The sequence below is a fragment of the Phoca vitulina genome, unplaced genomic scaffold, assembly GCF_004348235.1.
Source record: "Phoca vitulina isolate PV1807 unplaced genomic scaffold, GSC_HSeal_1.0 scaffold87, whole genome shotgun sequence".
In the NCBI taxonomy this organism is placed as follows: domain Eukaryota; kingdom Metazoa; phylum Chordata; class Mammalia; order Carnivora; family Phocidae; genus Phoca; species Phoca vitulina.
Genome location: NW_022589790.1, coordinates 1,141,030 through 1,159,435, shown reverse-complemented (window position 1 = coordinate 1,159,435; position 18,406 = coordinate 1,141,030). Strand labels below are relative to the sequence as shown.

Sequence of the window (18,406 nt, the reverse complement as noted above, 5' to 3'; positions counted from 1 at the left end):
GACTCTTGGTTTCAGCTCAGGTCATGATCTCAGGGTCATGAGATTCTTTCCCCCTCCCTCCCTCTCTGCTCCTCCCCCCTGCTCACACACACTCACTCAAGCGTGTGTTCTCTCTCTCTCAATTAAGTAAAATATTTAAAAGTTACTACTGATGGGACGCTTGGGTGGCTCAGTTGGTCAAGTGTCCGACTGTTGATTTCAGCTCAGGTCATGATCTCAGAGTTGTGAGAATGAGCCCCAAGTCACTCTCCCTGCTCAGCACAGAGTCTGCTTCTCTCTCCCTCTGCCCCTCCTCTCACTTGCACACTTGCACGATGCATGCTCTCTTTATTTATTTATTAAATAAATAAAACTTAAACAAAAGGGGCACCTGGGTGGCTCAGTCGTTAAGCGCCTGCCTTCGGCTCAGGTCATGATCCCAGGGTCCTGGGATCGAGCCCCGCATCAGGCTCCCTGCTCTGCAGGAAGCCTGCTTTTCCCTCACCCACTCTCCCTGCTTGTGTTCCCTCTCTCGCTCTCTCTGTCAAATAAATAAAATCTTTTAAAAATAAATAAATAAATAAAATAAACAATAAAGCTATTACTGACATGTATGTACTTACTGCCTTTTTGTTCATTGTTGTGTGGTTGTTTTTGTACTTCTTCTCTGTTCCTTCTCTTGTTCTCTTCCCTTGTGATTGATGGCTTTCTGTAGTGTTGTGCTTAGGTTCCTTTCTCTTTACTTTTTGTGTATCTGTTGTAGGTTTTTGATTTATGGTTTACCATGAGGTTCATATATAACATTCTGAGTATATAACAGTTTATATTAAGTTCAGGGTCTCTTAAGTTTGAACACACTTTTTTGTTTTTTTAAGATTTTATTTATTTATTTGACAGAGAGAGACACAGCGAGAGAGGGAACACAAGCAGGGGGAGTGGGAGAGGGAGAAGCAGGCTTCCCGCCGAGCAGGGAGCCCGATGCAGGGCTCGAACCCAGGACCCTGGGATCATGACCTGAGCCGAAGGCAGACGCTTAACGACTGAGCCATCCAGGCGCCCCAGTTTGAACACGTTCTAAAAACACTACATTTTGGGGTGCCTGGGTGGCTCAGTCAGTTAAGCATCTGCCTTCGGCTCAGGTCATGATCCCAGGGTCCTGGAATCGAGCCCCACATTGGGTTCTCTGCTCTGCGGGGAGCCTGCTTCTCCCTCTCCCTCTGCCTACAGCTCCCCCTGCTTGCGTGCTCTCTCTCTCTCTCTCAAATAAATAAATAAAATATTTAAAAATAAGTAAATAAATGCACTAGGTTTTTACTGCCTTTTTATGTATATGATGTCATATCTTATATCTTTTTATTTTGTGTATTCCTTAACTACTTTTTGATACAATTGATTTTACTGTTTTTGTGTTTTACCCTTCTTACTAGAATTGTAAGTGATTGATCTCCTACCTTTATTTTATGTTTGCTTTTACCAGTGAAGTTTTTCCCTTTCGTAAGTATCTTACTATAGTTATGGCCTCCTCTTTTTCACTAAAGAAGCCCCTTTAATATTTCTTATAAGGCTGGTTTAGAGGTGATGAACTCCTTTCACTTTTGTTTGTCTGGGAAACTCCTTATCTCTCCTGCCAGGTAGAGTACTCTTGGTCATAGGATTCTTCTTTTCAGTGCTTTGGATGCATCATACCACTCTTCTTCTGGCCTGCAAATTTTCTGCTGAAAAATCTGCTGATGGCCTTACGGGGTTTCCCTTGTACGTAACTATTTGCCTTTCTCTTGGTGCTTTTAAGATTCTCTCTTTCTCGGGGCACCTGGGTGGCTCAGTTGTTAAGCGTCTGCCTTTGGCTCATGTCATGATCCAGGGGTCCTGGGATCGAGCCCTGCATCGGGCTCCCTGCTCAGCGGGAAGCCTGTTTCTCCCTCTCCCACTCCCTCTGCTTGTGTTCCCTCTCTCGCTATCTCTCTCTCTGTCAAATAAATAAATAAAATCTTAGAAAAAAAAAAGATTCTCTCTTTCTCTTTTATCTTTGCCATTTTAATTATTATGTGTCGTGGTGTGGACCTCCATTGCTTCACCTTGTTTGAGGCTCTCTCTGCTCCCTTCCCCCAGGTGAGGTTAGGGAAGTTTTCAGCTATTATTTCTTCAAATAAGTTTTCTGCCCCCTTCTCTCTCTCTTCTCCCTCTGGGATACCTACAATGCAGATGTTAGCATGTTTAATGCTGTTCCAAATGTTCCTTAAACTAGCCTCTTTTTTTTTTTTTTTTTTTTTTGTATTCTTTTTTCTTTTTGCTATTTCGCTTGGGTGCTTTCCATTTTCCATCTGTCTTCCAGATCACTGATCCAGATCTTCTGCATCCTCTAATCTGCTGTTGACTCTCTCTAGTGTATTTTTCATTTCAGTTCTTGTGTTCCTCAACTCTTATTGTTTCTTTTCTATAATTTCTCTTTGTTGAAGTTCTTACTGAGTTCATCCACTCTTCTGTCAAGTCCAGTGAACATCTTTATGACCATTACTTTGAACTCTTTCTGGGGTGGATCACGTACCTTCATTTCTTTTAGTTCTTTTTCTAATGTTTTGTCTTGTTCTTTCATTTGGAGCATATTCCTTTGTCTCCTCATTTTGCTTGACTTTCTGTGCTTGTTCTGTGTATTGGGCAGAACAGCTCCGTCTCCCAGTCTTTTTTTTTTTTTTTTTTTTTTAAAGATTTTATTTATTTATTTAATTGACAGAGAGAGAGAGAGGGAGGGACAGCTAGAGAGGGAACACAGCAGGGGGAGTGGGAGAGGGAGAAGCAGGCTCTCCACTGAGCAGGGAGCCCGATGCGGGGCTCGATCCCAGGACCCTGGGATCATGACCTGAGCTGAAGGCAGTCGCTTAACCAACTGAGCCACCCAGGTGCCCCCGTCTCCCAGTCTTAAAGGAGTGTAGGACTGTGTGGTCTGCATGTGCCTGTTGTCTTTGGCTGGAGCTGTAGCAGGCACGTGCTGAAGTTCCCAGGGCACTCCATGGGAGCCTGGAGCTGAGCGGGGGCAGGGGCCAGTGGGTCCCAAGGTACTCCATGAAGCAGGGGGTTCCTGGCAGGACAGCTGGAGAAGTAGGTGCAGACTAGGGGGTCCCAGGATGTTCTGCCTAGCAGAGGCCCTGGTGGGATGGCCGGAGCTTACGTGGGTATAGGCCAGGAGGTCCCGAGGTGCTCCACATGGGGTAGAGGGCCTGATGGGATACTTGAAGTGGGCACAGACTCGGGGTGGGGAGGGTCCTAGGGTGCTCTGGGCAGTGGGTGTCCTAGCAAGTCGTGTAGAGCTGAAGCCGGTGTGGGCCTGGGGTGTCCCAAGGTGCTTTGCACCCATACTGTGTTGGCAAGAGAGCTGCAGCTGGAGCGGGCACCATCAGGGGTATCCCAGTTGTGCTGCACTGGGTCCGCCTTGGTGGGACAGCTGGAGCTTGGGTGAGCTCAGACGGGAGGGCTGCCTCAGGGGGATGCCTGGGGCTGATGAGTGAGGAAACGGGGGCTCACTGAGGTGTCGGGCCGGCTAGAATGGCCAGACTGCGCTCCTGTCTGTGCTGTCAAGGTGGAGGGGGACCATCAGCAGTGGTCCTCACCAGCACCTCCCCACCTGGGGAGCATTCTAGCAACTCCCCCTGCGCCTGGCAGACACTCTGGGTTTAGTTCACCTGCAGTTGCTAGCCCGCCCCACTGCACGGGCGGCATCAGGGGTGGGTTCCCGTCCTAACTATGTCTCCACCTCTCCTGCCCTTCTCCGTGTGGTCCCTCTGTTGGGGTGGAAACTGCCTTCTGTTCTTAGGGAGAATCACTGTAGGTGTAGGTATAGGTTTGGTGTGTCTGGAGGAGGAGAGTTCAGGGTCTTCCTATGCCACCATCTTAGACCCTCCCCTTGTCTTGTCCTTGTTGATTAGCGGTCATTCTGTGTAGTCTGAATATTAGTCCCTTATTGGTTCACCTGTGGTAGATCTCCTCTACTCTCTTCTCTGGTATCCTTAAGTCCTTATTTTTGGTGTAGTCAAATGTGCTGATTTTTCACGTTATGGGCTGCAGTTTGGGGATTTTAAGAAGCCCTTTCTCAAGCCTAGGTGTCAAAGACATTCTACACTAGTTTTATAAACCTGACACAGTTAGGTTTTTAATGTCTAGAGTTGACTTTCATTTATAGCCTTACTGAGGGATCCAGGTGTGGTTTTCTCCATATCATTAGCCACTTCAAAACTAGTCCAGTCTTTTCTCTCTCATATGTGGTGCCACCCTGATCATAGATCAAGTTCGTACATAAGGTGGAACCGTCCCTGAGGTCTCTGTTCTGTGTGTCTATCTGAGTTACCTAATCACCATAGCTTTGTAGTATGTTTTATGTCTAAGTTGGCTGTAACAAAGTACCACAGAGTGGCTTGACAGAGCTTCATTGTCTCACAGTCTGGAGGCCAGGAGTCTGAGATTGGGAGTCCGCACAGTTGCTCTCCTCTGAGGGCTGTGAGGAAGACTGTAGCGTCCCTGTGTCCTAAGGGCTCCTGGTGGTTGCTGGCCACCATTGGCGATCCTTCACTTGGTCTGCTCCCTGTGTCCATGACTATGTCCAAATTTCCCCTTTTGATAAGGACACAAGTGATACTGGATTAAGGGCCCCCCTACTCCACTTTGACCTCATCTTAACTAATTATGTCTGCAACAGCCCACTTCCCAAATAAGGTCACATTGTGTGGTACTAGGGCCAGGGCTTCCACATATGGATTTGGGAGGGATGGAACTCAACCCATTACAGAGGTCAAGCCTGCCCTCCTTGCCCCCTAATTTTTTCCTTTCTTTTTAAGATTGACTTATCTATTTGTAAACCTTTATTCTTGACAAAAAATTTAGAACAATTTATAAAGTCCCTTTTAGAAATCCAGCAGAGGGGTGCCTGGGTGGCTCAGTTGGTTGAGCATCTGACTCTTAGTTTTGGCTCAGGTCGTGATCTCAGGGTCGTGGGATCGAGCCCCATGCTGGGCGGGGAGTTGGCTTGGGACTCTCTCTCTCCCTCACTCCCTCCCCCACTTGCACACGTGTGCTCTTTCTCTCTAAAATAAATCTTTAAAAAAAATTTTTTTAATAAAAATCCAGCTGAACTGAGCTGGGATCGGGCCCCAGGCAGGGGCAGTATGAGCAGTGGGGGCAGGCAGGACTGGAGCAGGGGCCAGGATCGAGGTTGGAGGTCCCAGGCTAAATTTATTAAAAAAAAAAAAAAATCCAACTGGATTTCATAAATGGGGATTACATTGGATTTATAGGTTAACTTGAGAAAAAATTGACCTCCATAGCGTATAAAGTCATTTCATCCAAGAGCATGGGGTAGATTTTCATTTAGTCAGATAATTCTTTTTTCTCTTTTTTTATCCTTTTTACTGGGTAAGAGTCTTGCATTTTCTCCAGGTGAGTTCCTGGATTGTAGTTCTTGTTGCTCATGTGACCGGTGCCTTACTTTGGCTACATCATCTGGTTAGGTCTTACTGGTATAGAAAAGAGCTCGTGTGTTCGCAGGCCTGATCTCCTGTTAGCAGCCTGGCACACCGCCAGGGGCAGACAGTTCCTCGCTTGATCCTGTTGGCTTTATGTGGAAGTGATCATATCATTGGCAAATAGAGTTTAATCTCTTTACCCTCAATTTTTATTTCTTAGAGCATTGGCCAGGCTTTCCAATACTACATTACACAGCAGAAACAGTGAGCAAACTTGTGGTCCTGCTCTTAAAAGGATTGCATCTAAAAGTTTCTCCATTAGCTATAATCTTGCTAGATGTTCGCTGTGTGATCCTCAGTAAGTTAAGGAAGTTCACTTCTGTTTCTTGTTTGCTTAGTTTTATCATGAATGAGTGTTGAATTTATTAAATGCTTTTTTTCCCCTATATTGTATCTATTTTGTTGGGGTTTTTTTTTAAGATTTTATTTATTTATTAGAGCACAAGTTGTGGCAGGGGGAGACGGAGAAGCAGACTCCCCGCTAAGCAGGGAGCCCGATGCGGGGCTGGATCCCAGGACCCTGAGATCCTGACCTGAACCAAAGGTAGATGCTCAAGTGACTGAGCCACCCAGGTGCCCCTGTTGTATCTATTTTGATAATCATATTTTTTCCTTTATTTGTGTTGTAATTTATGCTGATTAACATTCTTGGAATCCTACTTAATTATGACATATTTATATATACTCTTGATGCACGCGTGCTCTTTCAGGAGCATTTTGTTAATTGCTGCTCTTCCCCACAGCCCTGGAAGACACAATGGGTTGAAGCGCCCAGTGTTATCAACAGAAAGAAAATATATGTGTTTATATTTGAGATGGACCTCTAGTGATCTTTCCTCTTATTGACCTTATTTGCCTTCAGAATCAAGATTGGGTTGGCACTATATGCTTTCCTGCTCTCTTGAAGCTCTCTTTCTCTGGAATAATTCATACAAGATAGCAAGTGTCTATTCTGAAAATTTTGAGAATCCACCTATGTTATAGGATTTACCTGGGTCTGAGGCTTTGGAAGCAGGGTGACTTTGATGACCATTTCAAGTTATTAAATGCTACTGACCTATTTGTGCTTTCTATTTCTTCTCAGGACAATTTTGGTATATTTTTTCCAAAATGTATCTTGTTTAGGTTCTCAAATGTTTTAACTCATAGTTGTTTATAATGTTCTTTTACAAAGTTTTTAAATCTCTTTCATCCAGGATTTTCTTACTTGCATTTTCTATTTTCTGTATTCCTTCTTGCCAGAAGTGTGTCTTCTTTAATAATCTTTTCAAAGAACCACCTTTTTCCCCTAATACTCTGCATTGTCTTTTGTTCCCATGTTTTTCATTGACTTCTATCTACCCTTACTTTTATTATATTCTTTCTGATTTCTTTGGGTCTTCTCTGTAGTTCATTTTCAGCTGCTGAAATGCATGCTTAGCTCATCTGCTTTATCTTTTTTTTTTTTTTTTTCATAAAAATGTCATTTGGGGGTGCCTGGCTGACTCAGTCAGTAGAGCGTGTGACTCCTGATCTCAGGGTCATGAGTTCAAGCTCCACACTGGGGGGCAGAGTTTACTTAAAAAAATAAAAATAAATAACAAAAATGCTATTTGAAGTTAAAAATTACCCGCAAGTGCTACTTTAGCTCTGGCCCTCAAATTTTAACAAAATCACATCTTAGCATCTCTGAAACCTAGATGCATCTTACAGTCGGTGGCCTGACGTGTTCCAAGTAGCAGGTTTTTCTTTCTTAGTGGTGTGTAAAATTAAGACACATCTTACACTCAGTGCATCTCCAGTACTATACAATATTGCATAGTGTTTTCACTAGATTTTACCTCTGAGTATTTCATAATTCTTCCTCTGGTTTATATTTTTAGCTCAGTAGTTTTAGTAATAATGCCATTTAGTTTTGTTTCCAAGATATGAGGCGTTTTTAGTCATTCTTGTGTTGTTAATGTCTAATTGTATCACATTAAGGTCCAAGAATACAGTCTGTATATTATTCTTGGGAATTTATTAGGACTTCCTTCTGTCTTTAGCCTTTCTGTATCCTTTTATTTTAAAAGCATCTCTTGTAGACACACAGGAACATGGTGCTTTTTGCCATCCCCCCCACCCCCTGCCCAGTCCAGGGCTCTGGTTCAGAGCCTGGATTCAGAAGTCACATAGTCATGGGTGTGAGCATGCTGTCCTGGCGCATGCACGCTAGTCTCCACCCCAACGCTCTCTCTGAGCCTCCCTTTGCCTAGAGAAGGGGGGCTAACCACCCCTGCCAGGGCCGGAGAACTCACGGGTGTGCTGGGCACGTGGGAACAGCTCAGTAATGTTGTCAGATCCCACTCTGATGTTCCTTTCTGAAAAGGAACATGGACCTTTCATAGAGGAAAGGCTCATTACTTCCTTACTTCCTTCTGGGCCTTTCTTTCTGTTGATAACAGTGAGCGCTTCAACCCATTGTGTCTTCCAGGGCTGTGGGGAAGAGCAGCAATTAACAAAATGCTCCTGAAAGTGCTGTGAAAGTAGAGGGTGCAATCAAACCTGTTCTTAATCCCGAGCAGGCCCGGCGGTGAGGGAGTGGCAGAGTGTGACCCCTTTTCCTTTCCTTGGCAGAATGCAGAGAGCTGTTTACAGCAGAAGAATGAAGCCATCACATCCTTTGAAGAAAAAAACAACCAAGTTATGTCCAGCATGAAACAGATGGAAGAAAGGTAATCACCCCACCCCCCACCCTGGCACATACTCCTTAGGAGATGGGGACATTCTCTGGACCTGGAGTTTCTCTCACAAGTACAGACAACTTGGGATGATGGGCCTTTGGGATCCGAGTCTTGCTGAAGGGGTCCAATTCCCAGCCCTAAGTGCGTATTCCCTTAATCAAACTTTGGGTTCCTGTATCACACTGTCTTCCCAGGGGGTCAGACGGGTACAGTGAGCTCATCGTCACGGTCACATTTCCACATCAGTCAGTAGTGGATCACAAGAGAGTCTGAAAACTGACTCACAAGAATATGGCAACTGATTTTCTTACAAAGGTGCAAAGGCAGTTCAGAGGAGCGAGGAAAGTCTTTTTAATAAATGATGTTGGAACAATCAGAAAAATGAATCTCAATCTACACCTCATACCTTATTCAAAAATTAACTAGAAATGGAGCATAAGTCTAAATGGAAAACTTAAAATTTCTAACTTTTAGAAGAAGATATAGGAGAAAATCTTTGTGGCTTTGGGTTAGTCAAAGAGATCTTAGACGTGACATGAAAGCCTGGGGTCCATGGGAGAAAATTTTGATAAATTGGACTTTATCAAAATGTAAAACCTTTGTTCTATGAAAGACACGGTTAAGAGAATAAAAAGACATGTTACAGATTGGGACAAAATCTGCAGATCACATAGCTGACAAAGTACTTGTATCCAGAACGTGTAAAGAACTCTCAAAACTCAACAAACAATCCAATTTAAAAATGGACAAAAGGCTTGAACAGACACTTCACCAAAGAGGGCATATGGATGGCGGACCAGCACACAAAAAGACGTTCAGTATCCCTAGCCGGCAGGGACGTGCGTGTTACAATCACAGTGGGGGTCACTGTGCATGTATTAGAACAGCTAAGTATCTTTTTAGTGACAGCACTGAGTGCTGACAAGACTCCAAAGTGACTAGAACTCCCCTACCTTACCAATGGGGATGCCAAATGGTACCCCCACCGTGGAGAACAGTCTCTTAAAATAAAGCTAAACATCCTCTTATCCCCACAATCCCACTGCTGGGTATGTGCCCAAGAGCAGTGAAGACTAATGTTCACACAGAAACCTGTACACAAATGTTTATAGCAGGTCTGTGCATACAATTAAAACCAGAAGCGAATCGAGGTCTTTCATCTGATGAAGGAGAAACAAACTGTCAGCCTCTACCATGAAATAATACTCGGCCATCGGAAGGAGCCTGGAATGATCTCAGATACCGCGCTGAGCGAAGGAAGCCAGTTTCAAGAGGTTATATGAGGAATAATTCCATTTCTAGGACGTTCTCGAAAAGCCAGAGCCACGGTGTCAGAGCACATCCGTGGTTGCCAGGTTTAGGGGTGACCCCAGAGGGCAGCACTAGGGAGCTTTCCAGGATGACGGAGCTCCTGGTCGCCGCGGTGGTTACACGAGTCTGTACGCGTGCTGAGAACCCTGGGAACGGTTTCACTGTGTGTTTAAAACCCCAGCTGCAAGACATTGAAAGACGCTGCCCTCAGCCTTGAGGACAGCTCCTTTCCCACGGACACCTGGTTCTTTGCGCGCAGGTTACAGGTCTCGGAGAGGGCGCGGCAGGGGGCCGAGGAGCGGAGCCACAAGCTGCAGCAGGAGCTGGGGGGCCGGACGTGCGCGCTGCAGGAGCAGCTCTCCCGGCTGCACGAGCAGTGGTAGGCGGGGCCGGGGCGGGGCCTGTCGCCAGGGGGCGGGGCCAGCTGCCAGGGGGCGGGGCCGGGCAGCTCCCGACTGGGCGCAGGTGCTGTCTCTTCTGCACTTACACCCGCGAAGCTGGAATCGGGGTGTGTGTCAAGCCCCGTGACCCCCCTTTCGCAAGCGAGAGCGCCGGCTCAGGGGGTTCGGGAACGTCCCAGGGGCCACTCACCTGGTGAGAGGGGGAGTGCGGTAGCTTTCTCCCGCCCCCACCCCGTGTTCTCCAGTGGGAGCTGGCTCTGGGTTGCAAAACGCAGACGACGTTTTGCAGGCTCTCCCCTCAGGTCTCCGCCTGGGTAGAGGATCCCGCTCGTGCGGTCCTAAGCGTCTCTCGGGGCTCTTTTCCTTTCTGTGCGCTCGCGTGCTGTCCCGTGCATGCGCCTGCTTCCCCCGGCGGGGTCCTGGTCTTCCCTCTGGAGAGGCAGGTGGCCCTGCCCGAGAGGGAGCCTGGGTTCCCTGCTCTGCTGACGGGTTTAGGTGCAGGTGCAGCACTTCTGATTCCTGTGAACTCCCCATTTCCTTTGCGGAGAATTGGGCCGGAGATTGTGCATCTTCCATGCCTCTCTCTCACTGAGACTAACTCAAGTTCATTTTGGGAAAACAGCTCCAGTCTAGAGAAAGAGTTGAAATCAGAAAAAGAACAGAGACAGGCTCTTCAGCGAGAATTACAACAGGAGAAGGACACTTCCTCTCTACTCCGAGCAGAGCTACAGCAAGTGGAAGGATTAAAAAAGGTAAGGCAGCCGGCCCGGGAGGGGAAGAGCTGCTGCCGTCTGGAGCCCCTGGTACAGCCAGAGCCGCGGCATGGAGCCTCTGCGCCAGGCAGCTGGTGCGCACACCGGCCACTCGGGGAGCAGTGCGGTGGGGAGAATGAAATGGGGGGGACAGCCCGCAGTGGCGGCCGTAGTCCGGGAAGCGTGCCCCGGAGGCTGACTCAAAAGACAAGTGAGGGCCAGCCATGCAGAGGCGGGCAAAGGCCATCTCAGGCACACCGGCCACACACCGGCCCTGGCGGAGGATCCTTGGGGATTTCGTTGTGTTGAACATGATCATGGGTAATGCTGCACGGTCTGAATGAGCCCACAAAGGTCCTCTGATCTCTGGTGGAAAGTGTCTAAGAGCCCCTCCCCGGGGGAGCCCACTGGGCCAGGGGTGGGAACCACTGGGGAGGGGAGAGGTTCCACAAGAGCCTCTCAGGCTCCAAGAGGGGACGGGAAGAAATGGAGCGCAGAAGAGGACTCCTAGAAGGTTCTGCATCTTCCCCCCTTGATTCCACTTTGGTCTAAGATTTGAATTGCATACCCTCCTGCCCCGCACCCACACTTACGTACACACACAAGCAGAACATGTCTGACGTCAGAGCAGGTGTCACCAGGCTCTGGGGCAGAAGGCCCAGGGGCAGCTGGGAGGGACATGCCCGCCACTCAGGCCTAAGCCCTGCTGCTCTCCGTCAGCCCTGAACCCCAAATCACTGTCCTGGGTCTTTGTCAGGGCTCTTGCCAGCCTGTGTCCTCCAGGGTCCCTGGCCCTGGAGGACAGTGGTTATCAGTGTGTGAGCTTCACCCCACACGCGCACATGGTCTCGGGCTGGGCGTGAGATCCCACATCCTGGCCTCCATCAGCCTTGGTCGTTCATTTTCGGGAAGTTGAGACCAGCCCTTCCCAAAAAACTATTTATTCAAATGAGCCTTCACTGTGCAGGTATCCCCCGCTCCTGCATAAGGCTCATCTGTGCGTGTTTTGAGGCAGTTCTCTGTGTTTAAACGGCCTTTTAATAGCAACTCAGATGGGCAAGGCCTTGCTCAGCCTGTGTGGGTGACTGATTTGCACATAGCTGTTTTCCTGTCCCATGTCACTGTCCCCACTGCAGGTGCCCGTTCTGGAGAAACAGGCTAGTGAGAAGTCATCCATGAAATAACCGCAGCTCAAATGAGATTAACACAACAAAACTGCTTTTTGCTCTTGAAAAACATTCTGACCTGCTTGTCGCTGCAATTACATGAGTGTGTCAGGCCTCTGGTTGGTCCATTTTAGGAGCTGCGGGAGCTCCAGGACGAGAAGGCGGAGCTGCAGAAGGTTTGCAACGAGCAGGAACAAGCCCTCCAGGAAATGGGCCTGCACCTCAGCCAGTAAGAAGCCCGCCCCCCCCCCCCGCCACCTGCGTCGTGGCCACTGGGCCTGCCCCCCCTTCTCCGGAGTCACACCAGCCTGCCCACCGGGCCCCAAACCAAGTTCTGCTGTCCAGGAACGGGAGGGCCGGGTGTTCCAGGGCGACCCCCCAGGAAGTCAGGCCTCGGAGACACAGTGCCGGTTTAACTAATGCATTAGGAAATCCCTTCTAGTGAACCCTCTTGTTCACTAGCTCAGCCTCTAGGTCCCAAGCAAGCCAGGGGGGCGGTGGGTGGGGTGCTTGCTGGCCCGCAGTCAGACCGGGGGGCCTGCCGTGGTTTGAGGATTCCACCCGCTGTGGCATTAAGCACAACCACCGCCCCCCTCTCTGGATATTCATGTCTACCAGCATCTGTCTGTCTGTCCTGCTGGGTACTGCTCTCTCTCCTTTGACCTGATAGCCCTCCCCCCGGGGTCCCCGTCCTGCCAGGTTGCTCTGGCCCGTCCGATAGGTCACACTGCAGACTGTAGGATTTGTTCATTTGTGAGATGACTGTGTTTTCAAAGCCACTGGGGAGTTTTATTCTCCTTAGGAGTCAGGACTCCTGGTTGCAGAGGGACAGAAACCCAGTTCAGACTGTCTCAAGCCAAAAAAGCCATCGGGAATCAGTCTCTCCCTCCTAGTCTGCCGTCCTGCTCCCTCACCGGTGGCTCTGGCCCCCACCAGGTCCTGTTCTGGCGCCTTCCCCAAGCACAGTGACCAGAGAGATGGGGGCCCCATGGGAGCCTGTGACCAGAGGTCCAGACATGGGGACCGACAGAGAAGCAGCTAGAAACACACCGTAGTAGCACACGCATTAGTCAGGCTGCGCTGGGGTTGTGTCGAGGACGTGTGACGTGGCCAGGGATCCCCAAGGAACATCCTTGGTGCTTCCTCCCTCCCTCTCTCTTCCCTCCATCCTGCAAGCCGACACCAGGTGACAGAGGACAGGGCTCTCCTCAGAGCCTCCACCAGCTAGACACAGCTGCCCGGTTTCTCTCTCTGGGCAACGTCCGGATCCTTCCCAAGTTGTGTTTCCCAGGGATGTGCTTGCACGTTCGGGCTGCCGTCCTGACCTGGGGTCCCCCGGTTACCCCCCGCCCCCCGGGCAGCTTCTGGTCCTGTCAGACTGCAGGCCTGTCTCTGAGCTGCTCGGGCGGGACTGATGCTCAGTTTCCCAGTCCTCCCCTGGAAGTCTCATCTGTGTCTCAGAGCCCTGCCACTTTGACCCTTCTGTTGATCCAGTGACAGTTTAGGCTAATGTCAGCTTTTCAGAAAAGGCTCCGGACCTCCCCGCCCCCCCCCCCCAGCCTGCAATTACAGATACACTGTTTCATTTTATCTGGTTGAATTCTGCCAGTGTAGAGCACATTCAGGCCTGTCTTCTATGTGGACGACTAAGGAATTGTTCTTCCTCTAACAAGGGTGGAGCAGGTGAACCTGTCCTCGGAGCAGGACTGTTCTAGAAGGAGCAGGCAGCAGGAAAGGGGCCAGAGGAGCCGTGCAGATTTGGGTGCCTGCTGTGGGGGGGCCCCGCACCCCCATTCAGGCGCATGTCCCATGCAGGAATGGTTGCCCGGAGAAGCCAGGAACCTGACTTCTAGGAAATTATTCCCAGTTCTTGATTTTATTTATTTAACAGAGAGGGAACACACGCAGAGGGAGCAGTGGAGGGAGCAGCCGGCCTCCCGTTGAGCAGGGAGCCCGATGCGGGGCTCGATCCCAGGACCCTGGGATCATGACCTGAGCCGAAGGCAGACGCTTAACGACTGAGCCACCCAGGCGCCCTCCCAATTTTTAAATGGTTGCAACTACTTCAAAGTCTTTTTAAACCTCGCAGGCTCCATAGTCTGTTTTGGGACCACGTTCGTTCCACAGGCTCCTAGAGCGCGGCAGACATGAGCCAACATGATGAGGTGACTCTGGGATGATAAAAGGCAGAGAGCGTGTTCTGGAACAACTCCTGTATGGGGCTGCTCTCTCCTAAGCCGTCACCCTCCTGAAGCCAATCAAACAGCTGTGGGCTTGCTGAGTTTGAGAGCCTCGCACGGCTATAAATCATCTTTATTTTATTTTTTTTTTTTTAAGATCAAAGCTGAAGATGGAAGACATCAAAGAAGTAAACAAGGCCCTGAAGGTACTGGATTGTTAACGTTATTAGTCTCAGAATCACTGCCCCCGGCTTAGTCAGCTCACGCTCCTGCTCTGGGCGCTCAGGTTCTCCCGAGTCAGGTGAGGGATGTGTCCCAGAGGCCTGTGACCCGGGGACGTGTGACACTGGCAGGCGGTGGGGCCCAGCCCGCAACCTCCGTCCTGATTCCGGTCCCTCAGCTGGACGTTCAAGAGCAGGCCTAGATCACAGGAGCCCAAATGAAGGGAGGGAAAAGTGGCAGAAAGAGATCCAGGGATTTTTTTAAATAGGGAGCAAGTGAGGGGCCCGAGGCCACCCCGAGCCGGGCCGCGTCTCTGGAGCATCTCGGGAAGGGCTGAAGGATGCCCGCCACCTAGGGCAGGCGGGGACGCGTGGGACCAGGTGACCCGGTCCAGGCGCCAGGCTGGCCAGCTGGGCCGTGGATGGGGGAGAGGGGGGCAGTTGAGAGAGGAAGGGACAGCCCAGCTGGGACAGGCAAGTCCGCCCTCCACCGGATCGGAGACCCTGGCGTCCGGCAGGTCGGGGCGGCCGACTGTCCCAGCCGTCGCAGCAGCCGGATGTGAACTGGGCGGCACTGGCTTCCCTCCCTTGTACCTGGAAAGCTCCTTGAAGGGCACCCCTGCCCTGCCCAGATGTGCCGGCCAGCGACGGCCAGCAGCACCGCCCGGACGAGCTGTCGGGCATCGCGCTGCAGCTCCTGAGGTGGCTCTGTCGCCACCAGATGCGAAGAAGCCGGAACAGCTCCTCAGGCCTTTGGCCCCGTTGAGCGCTTAGTCCCTCTGGCTGCGTAAATGGCACATCCTCGTTTTCCTTGAGAAAGATCTCCAGAAAGGCAGCTTTAAAGCCTCAGATCCCGCCTCTCCGCATTGTGCTGCGGGTGGGGGGCTTAGCCCGTGGGCCGGGCCCCCCCCCCCCCCCCCCCCCCCCCCCGCCCGGTGCGTTGCCTTCTGTCCCTCAGCAGGGCCCGCCGTGGCAGGGCTGGCCCCTCTCCGTCTGCAGCAGATCTCCACCAGGGTCGGTTTGCAAGCACTAGATCCAGGCTCTGGGTACCTCGGCCCAAGGGCATTTATTGACAGGGGGCGGGTGAGTCTGGGTGACAGGAAGCCGGGGAACCTGGCTGGAGGCCAGGGGTGACCTGCAGGGGCCGGGAAGCCTGAGCCAGAGGGCGGGCGGTCGGCAGCCCCGGAGCTCCGGCCGTGGCTGCGTCTGGGCGTCTGGGGGGGAGGCGGTCCCTGTAAAGGAGACCCTCAAAAGGCCCTGATGTTGGGCAGTCGGAACACAGCTACAGGTCGGTCAGGAGCCCGGCCGCAAAGTGGGATTGTTGTGGTCTTGCCCCCTCAGGGCCATACGTGGCTGAAGGATGATGAAGCGACGCACTGTAAGCAGTGTGAGAAGGAGTTCTCCATCTCCCGGAGGAAGGTACGTGGGGTGGCCCTCCAGCAGCTCCCACAGGAGCTCCCCTTCGGCCCATTCCCGTGGGACCCGGGCCACCGCATGCGCCCGCGCTCGCTGCTGTGCTGACCCCCGCAGACGGCTTCCCGGCTTGTCCCCACCCGTCCTTTCAAGGATTGGCAGATTTCTTTGGGACTTGGGGTGCTCGCGTATAGAACACTAGGTGAGTGTGTCAGTCGAAGTTCATTGTCAGCAACAGGACCAAAATCTGGCTAAATGAGGCGGAAACCATCTCTAGAGAACCCGTGGTTAGACAGGCATCCACGGCCCCAGAAGCTGAGCGGCGGTCTGGGCAGGGCCCGAGCCCCGGGGACTCTGCCTTCCGCTTCCAGGACTGGGGTCCCCGCACCCAGCCTTTGGTCCAGGGCTCATGGGGCTTTGGTGGAGCAGTGGGGCAGGACACGGGTCCCTAGCAAGACTGGAAGCCTGTCCAGCCCACAGACAGCACCCCGCCCCCCACCCCCGAACGGACCCCTGCTGCTGGGGGAGGGGGTTGGAAGGCGTCCAGCGTGCTGGGGGAGGACCCCTCCTGCTGCTGGGGAGGGTCGGAAGGCATCCGGCGTGCTGGGGGAGGACCCCTGCTGCGGGGGACCCCTGCTGCTGGGGGGGGGTCGGAAGGCGTCCGGCGCGCGGGGGGGGGGCCCCTCCCCGGGGGGGGGGGGGGGGGTCGGAAGGCATCCGGCACACTGGCGGAGGACCCCTGCTGGGGGGGGGTGGAGGCGCGCCCACCCTGACCGCCCCCTCGCGCCCCCAGCACCACTGCCGCCACTGCGGCCACATCTTCTGCAGCACGTGCTCCAGCAGCGAGCTGGCCCTGCCCTCGTACCCCAGGCCCGTGCGCGTGTGCGACAGCTGCCACACCCTGCTTCTGCAGCGCTGCTCGTCATCCGGCCACTGACCGCCCGGCCTGCCTTCCGCCTCGGCTGCGCCCCCAGCTGGGGCTCCAAGGGAGCCTCGTCTTTTTGCTCCTGTCACCTTCCCCCGCTCACAAAACCAAGCGGCCCTACCGCGGTTGTACTACTGTCGCGAGCACCCCGCTCCCGTCCCCCCACACCGTGTCTTCCCTGCGTCAGAGCTGAGAGATGGGCCGTGCCCCACCCTTGTGAATATGTCTCTAGACCTGCAATAAAAGCCTTTATTTTTCATGCTGGTGCACAAACTGCCGGCATCACAGGGACGGCCTTGGGGGCAGGCCTCAGAGCCACCCCCGTGTCCCCGAGTCTGGACCAGGACTACCGACCCTCGGCGGGGGTTGGGGGAAGGCCCAGGGTGCAGGCTGGCCCTGCCCGGGGAGCCAAGGACAGGACAGGCATGGAGGAAGTGACCTTACCCCCGTCACCAGAGCTCGGGTGTTCCCTAGGCCCCGGAGTTGACACAGAGACGACAGCTTGATCTAGTGCGCTCCAAAGGACACACCTGTGGGAAGCACCTGCCGGGCCACCAGTTCTTACTTTCCCAAGCAGGGCCAGGACAGGTGCTGTTCGTCAGCTATGAAAATGGGCTCCACGCATGCTCACCCCCACCCGACCAGTCCGGGCTCTCGAATACCCAGGCGAAGGAACTGTCCAGACTAGCCCGTCCACCCACGGAGCCCTCGGTGGACTCCCCTTGCTCACTGCCCAGTCCCCTGCCCCTCGTCCCCTGGCCCTTTCCTTCGTGGATTCTGACCCCGCATCTGCCGCGCCCTTAGATCCGTCCTTTCCCAACGGGAACCTGGGCGGCTCAGCGAGGTTAGGTCCCAGGATCTGCGGGCCCAGCTCCAAAGCCATGTTCCTTCCAGCAAGTATGTGGCAGTGAGAGCCCCCTCCCCTTCTGTCACTTCCTCTGAGCAGCTTTTTACATCTCCGGGCCCAGCTTTTCCAAAGATGCTTACATGCTGCCGTGCGGCCCACAACTGGTCTAGCATTAGAGATCGGTACCTTGTTTTCAATGCACCCAATTTGGACTCCAGCTTGGCGGGGAGCCTCAGGCAGGTCACTTCACCTCTGGGCTTTAGCGCTCATCTGCACACACACAAAAGGAAGCAGAATACCTGATCCTAGACCGTTCTGACAGCTCCCACGACCGCGCGGCCCTCAGTGCTCTTCCCCGTATCGTAACGGATTCTTTTCCCCACCTCCCTTCTCCACCCACAAGCAACAGATGTTCGACAGGCATTATTCACACAGGATCGCTGTGCCAGTTAGCAAGTGTTTAGCTGCGTGAGACAGAACTTTTCTCCTCACGCATCAGACATGCCCCTGAACCTGTGGAACCCTCAGGCTGCGGTCTGGCAAGCCTCCTGACCTGGGCGACAGGGGCCACAGATGGCCTAGGGCAGCGCCTCTCAAGCTGACGCGCCCAGGCCCGTTACCCAGGGACACGGCAGGGGCCCACGTTAGAACGCCCACTCCCCCCAGCATCTGAGGTTCTGGTCCTGGCTAACAAGTGCCCAGGTGGTTCTCATGCAGGTTCCAAAGCACCAGAATGGCCCAAGCCTCACGGTTCTGCACTCGCTTAGCCTTCCTCCCCACACGTCTAGTTATAGTCTCTTCTCTTCTGCCCACGGGCCTTTTCTCAACACGGATGTTCCCTACGTAAAACCAGGTAGCTGAAGGACCCAGGGAAGGAACCATCCCGGGGCCTTCTCAACACGGGTCGGTTCCACAGAGTGACTGCTAAGACCCCGGGGGGGCAGTACTAGGTCTAGAACACAGCTGGAGACCAAATGCTCAGAACCTCCTCCCCCAAAA

At 52.5% G+C, this 18,406-nt stretch overlaps 1 protein-coding gene across 2 annotated transcripts in view; it reads left to right on the top strand.

The window, feature by feature from the left end:
* Positions 1 to 17,677, top strand: part of RUFY1 (RUN and FYVE domain containing 1) — a 60,395-nt gene extending 42,718 nt beyond the window's left edge. Inside the window, exons 12-18 of one of the 2 annotated variants that reach the window (XM_032395701.1) lie at positions 8,085 to 8,182; positions 9,762 to 9,881; positions 10,526 to 10,655; positions 11,956 to 12,050; positions 14,159 to 14,207; positions 15,564 to 15,641; positions 16,464 to 17,677. In XM_032395701.1, the coding sequence (XP_032251592.1) occupies positions 8,085 to 8,182; positions 9,762 to 9,881; positions 10,526 to 10,655; positions 11,956 to 12,050; positions 14,159 to 14,207; positions 15,564 to 15,641; positions 16,464 to 17,066 (1,173 nt within the window). In that variant the 3' untranslated portion in view covers positions 17,067 to 17,677. Of the gene's footprint in view, positions 1 to 8,084; positions 8,183 to 9,761; positions 9,882 to 10,525; positions 10,656 to 11,955; positions 12,051 to 14,158; positions 14,208 to 15,563; positions 15,642 to 16,428 lie in introns of both variants that reach the window. The other variant, XM_032395702.1, reaches the window with a different exon arrangement.
* The last annotated feature ends 729 nt before the right edge of the window (positions 17,678 to 18,406 follow it).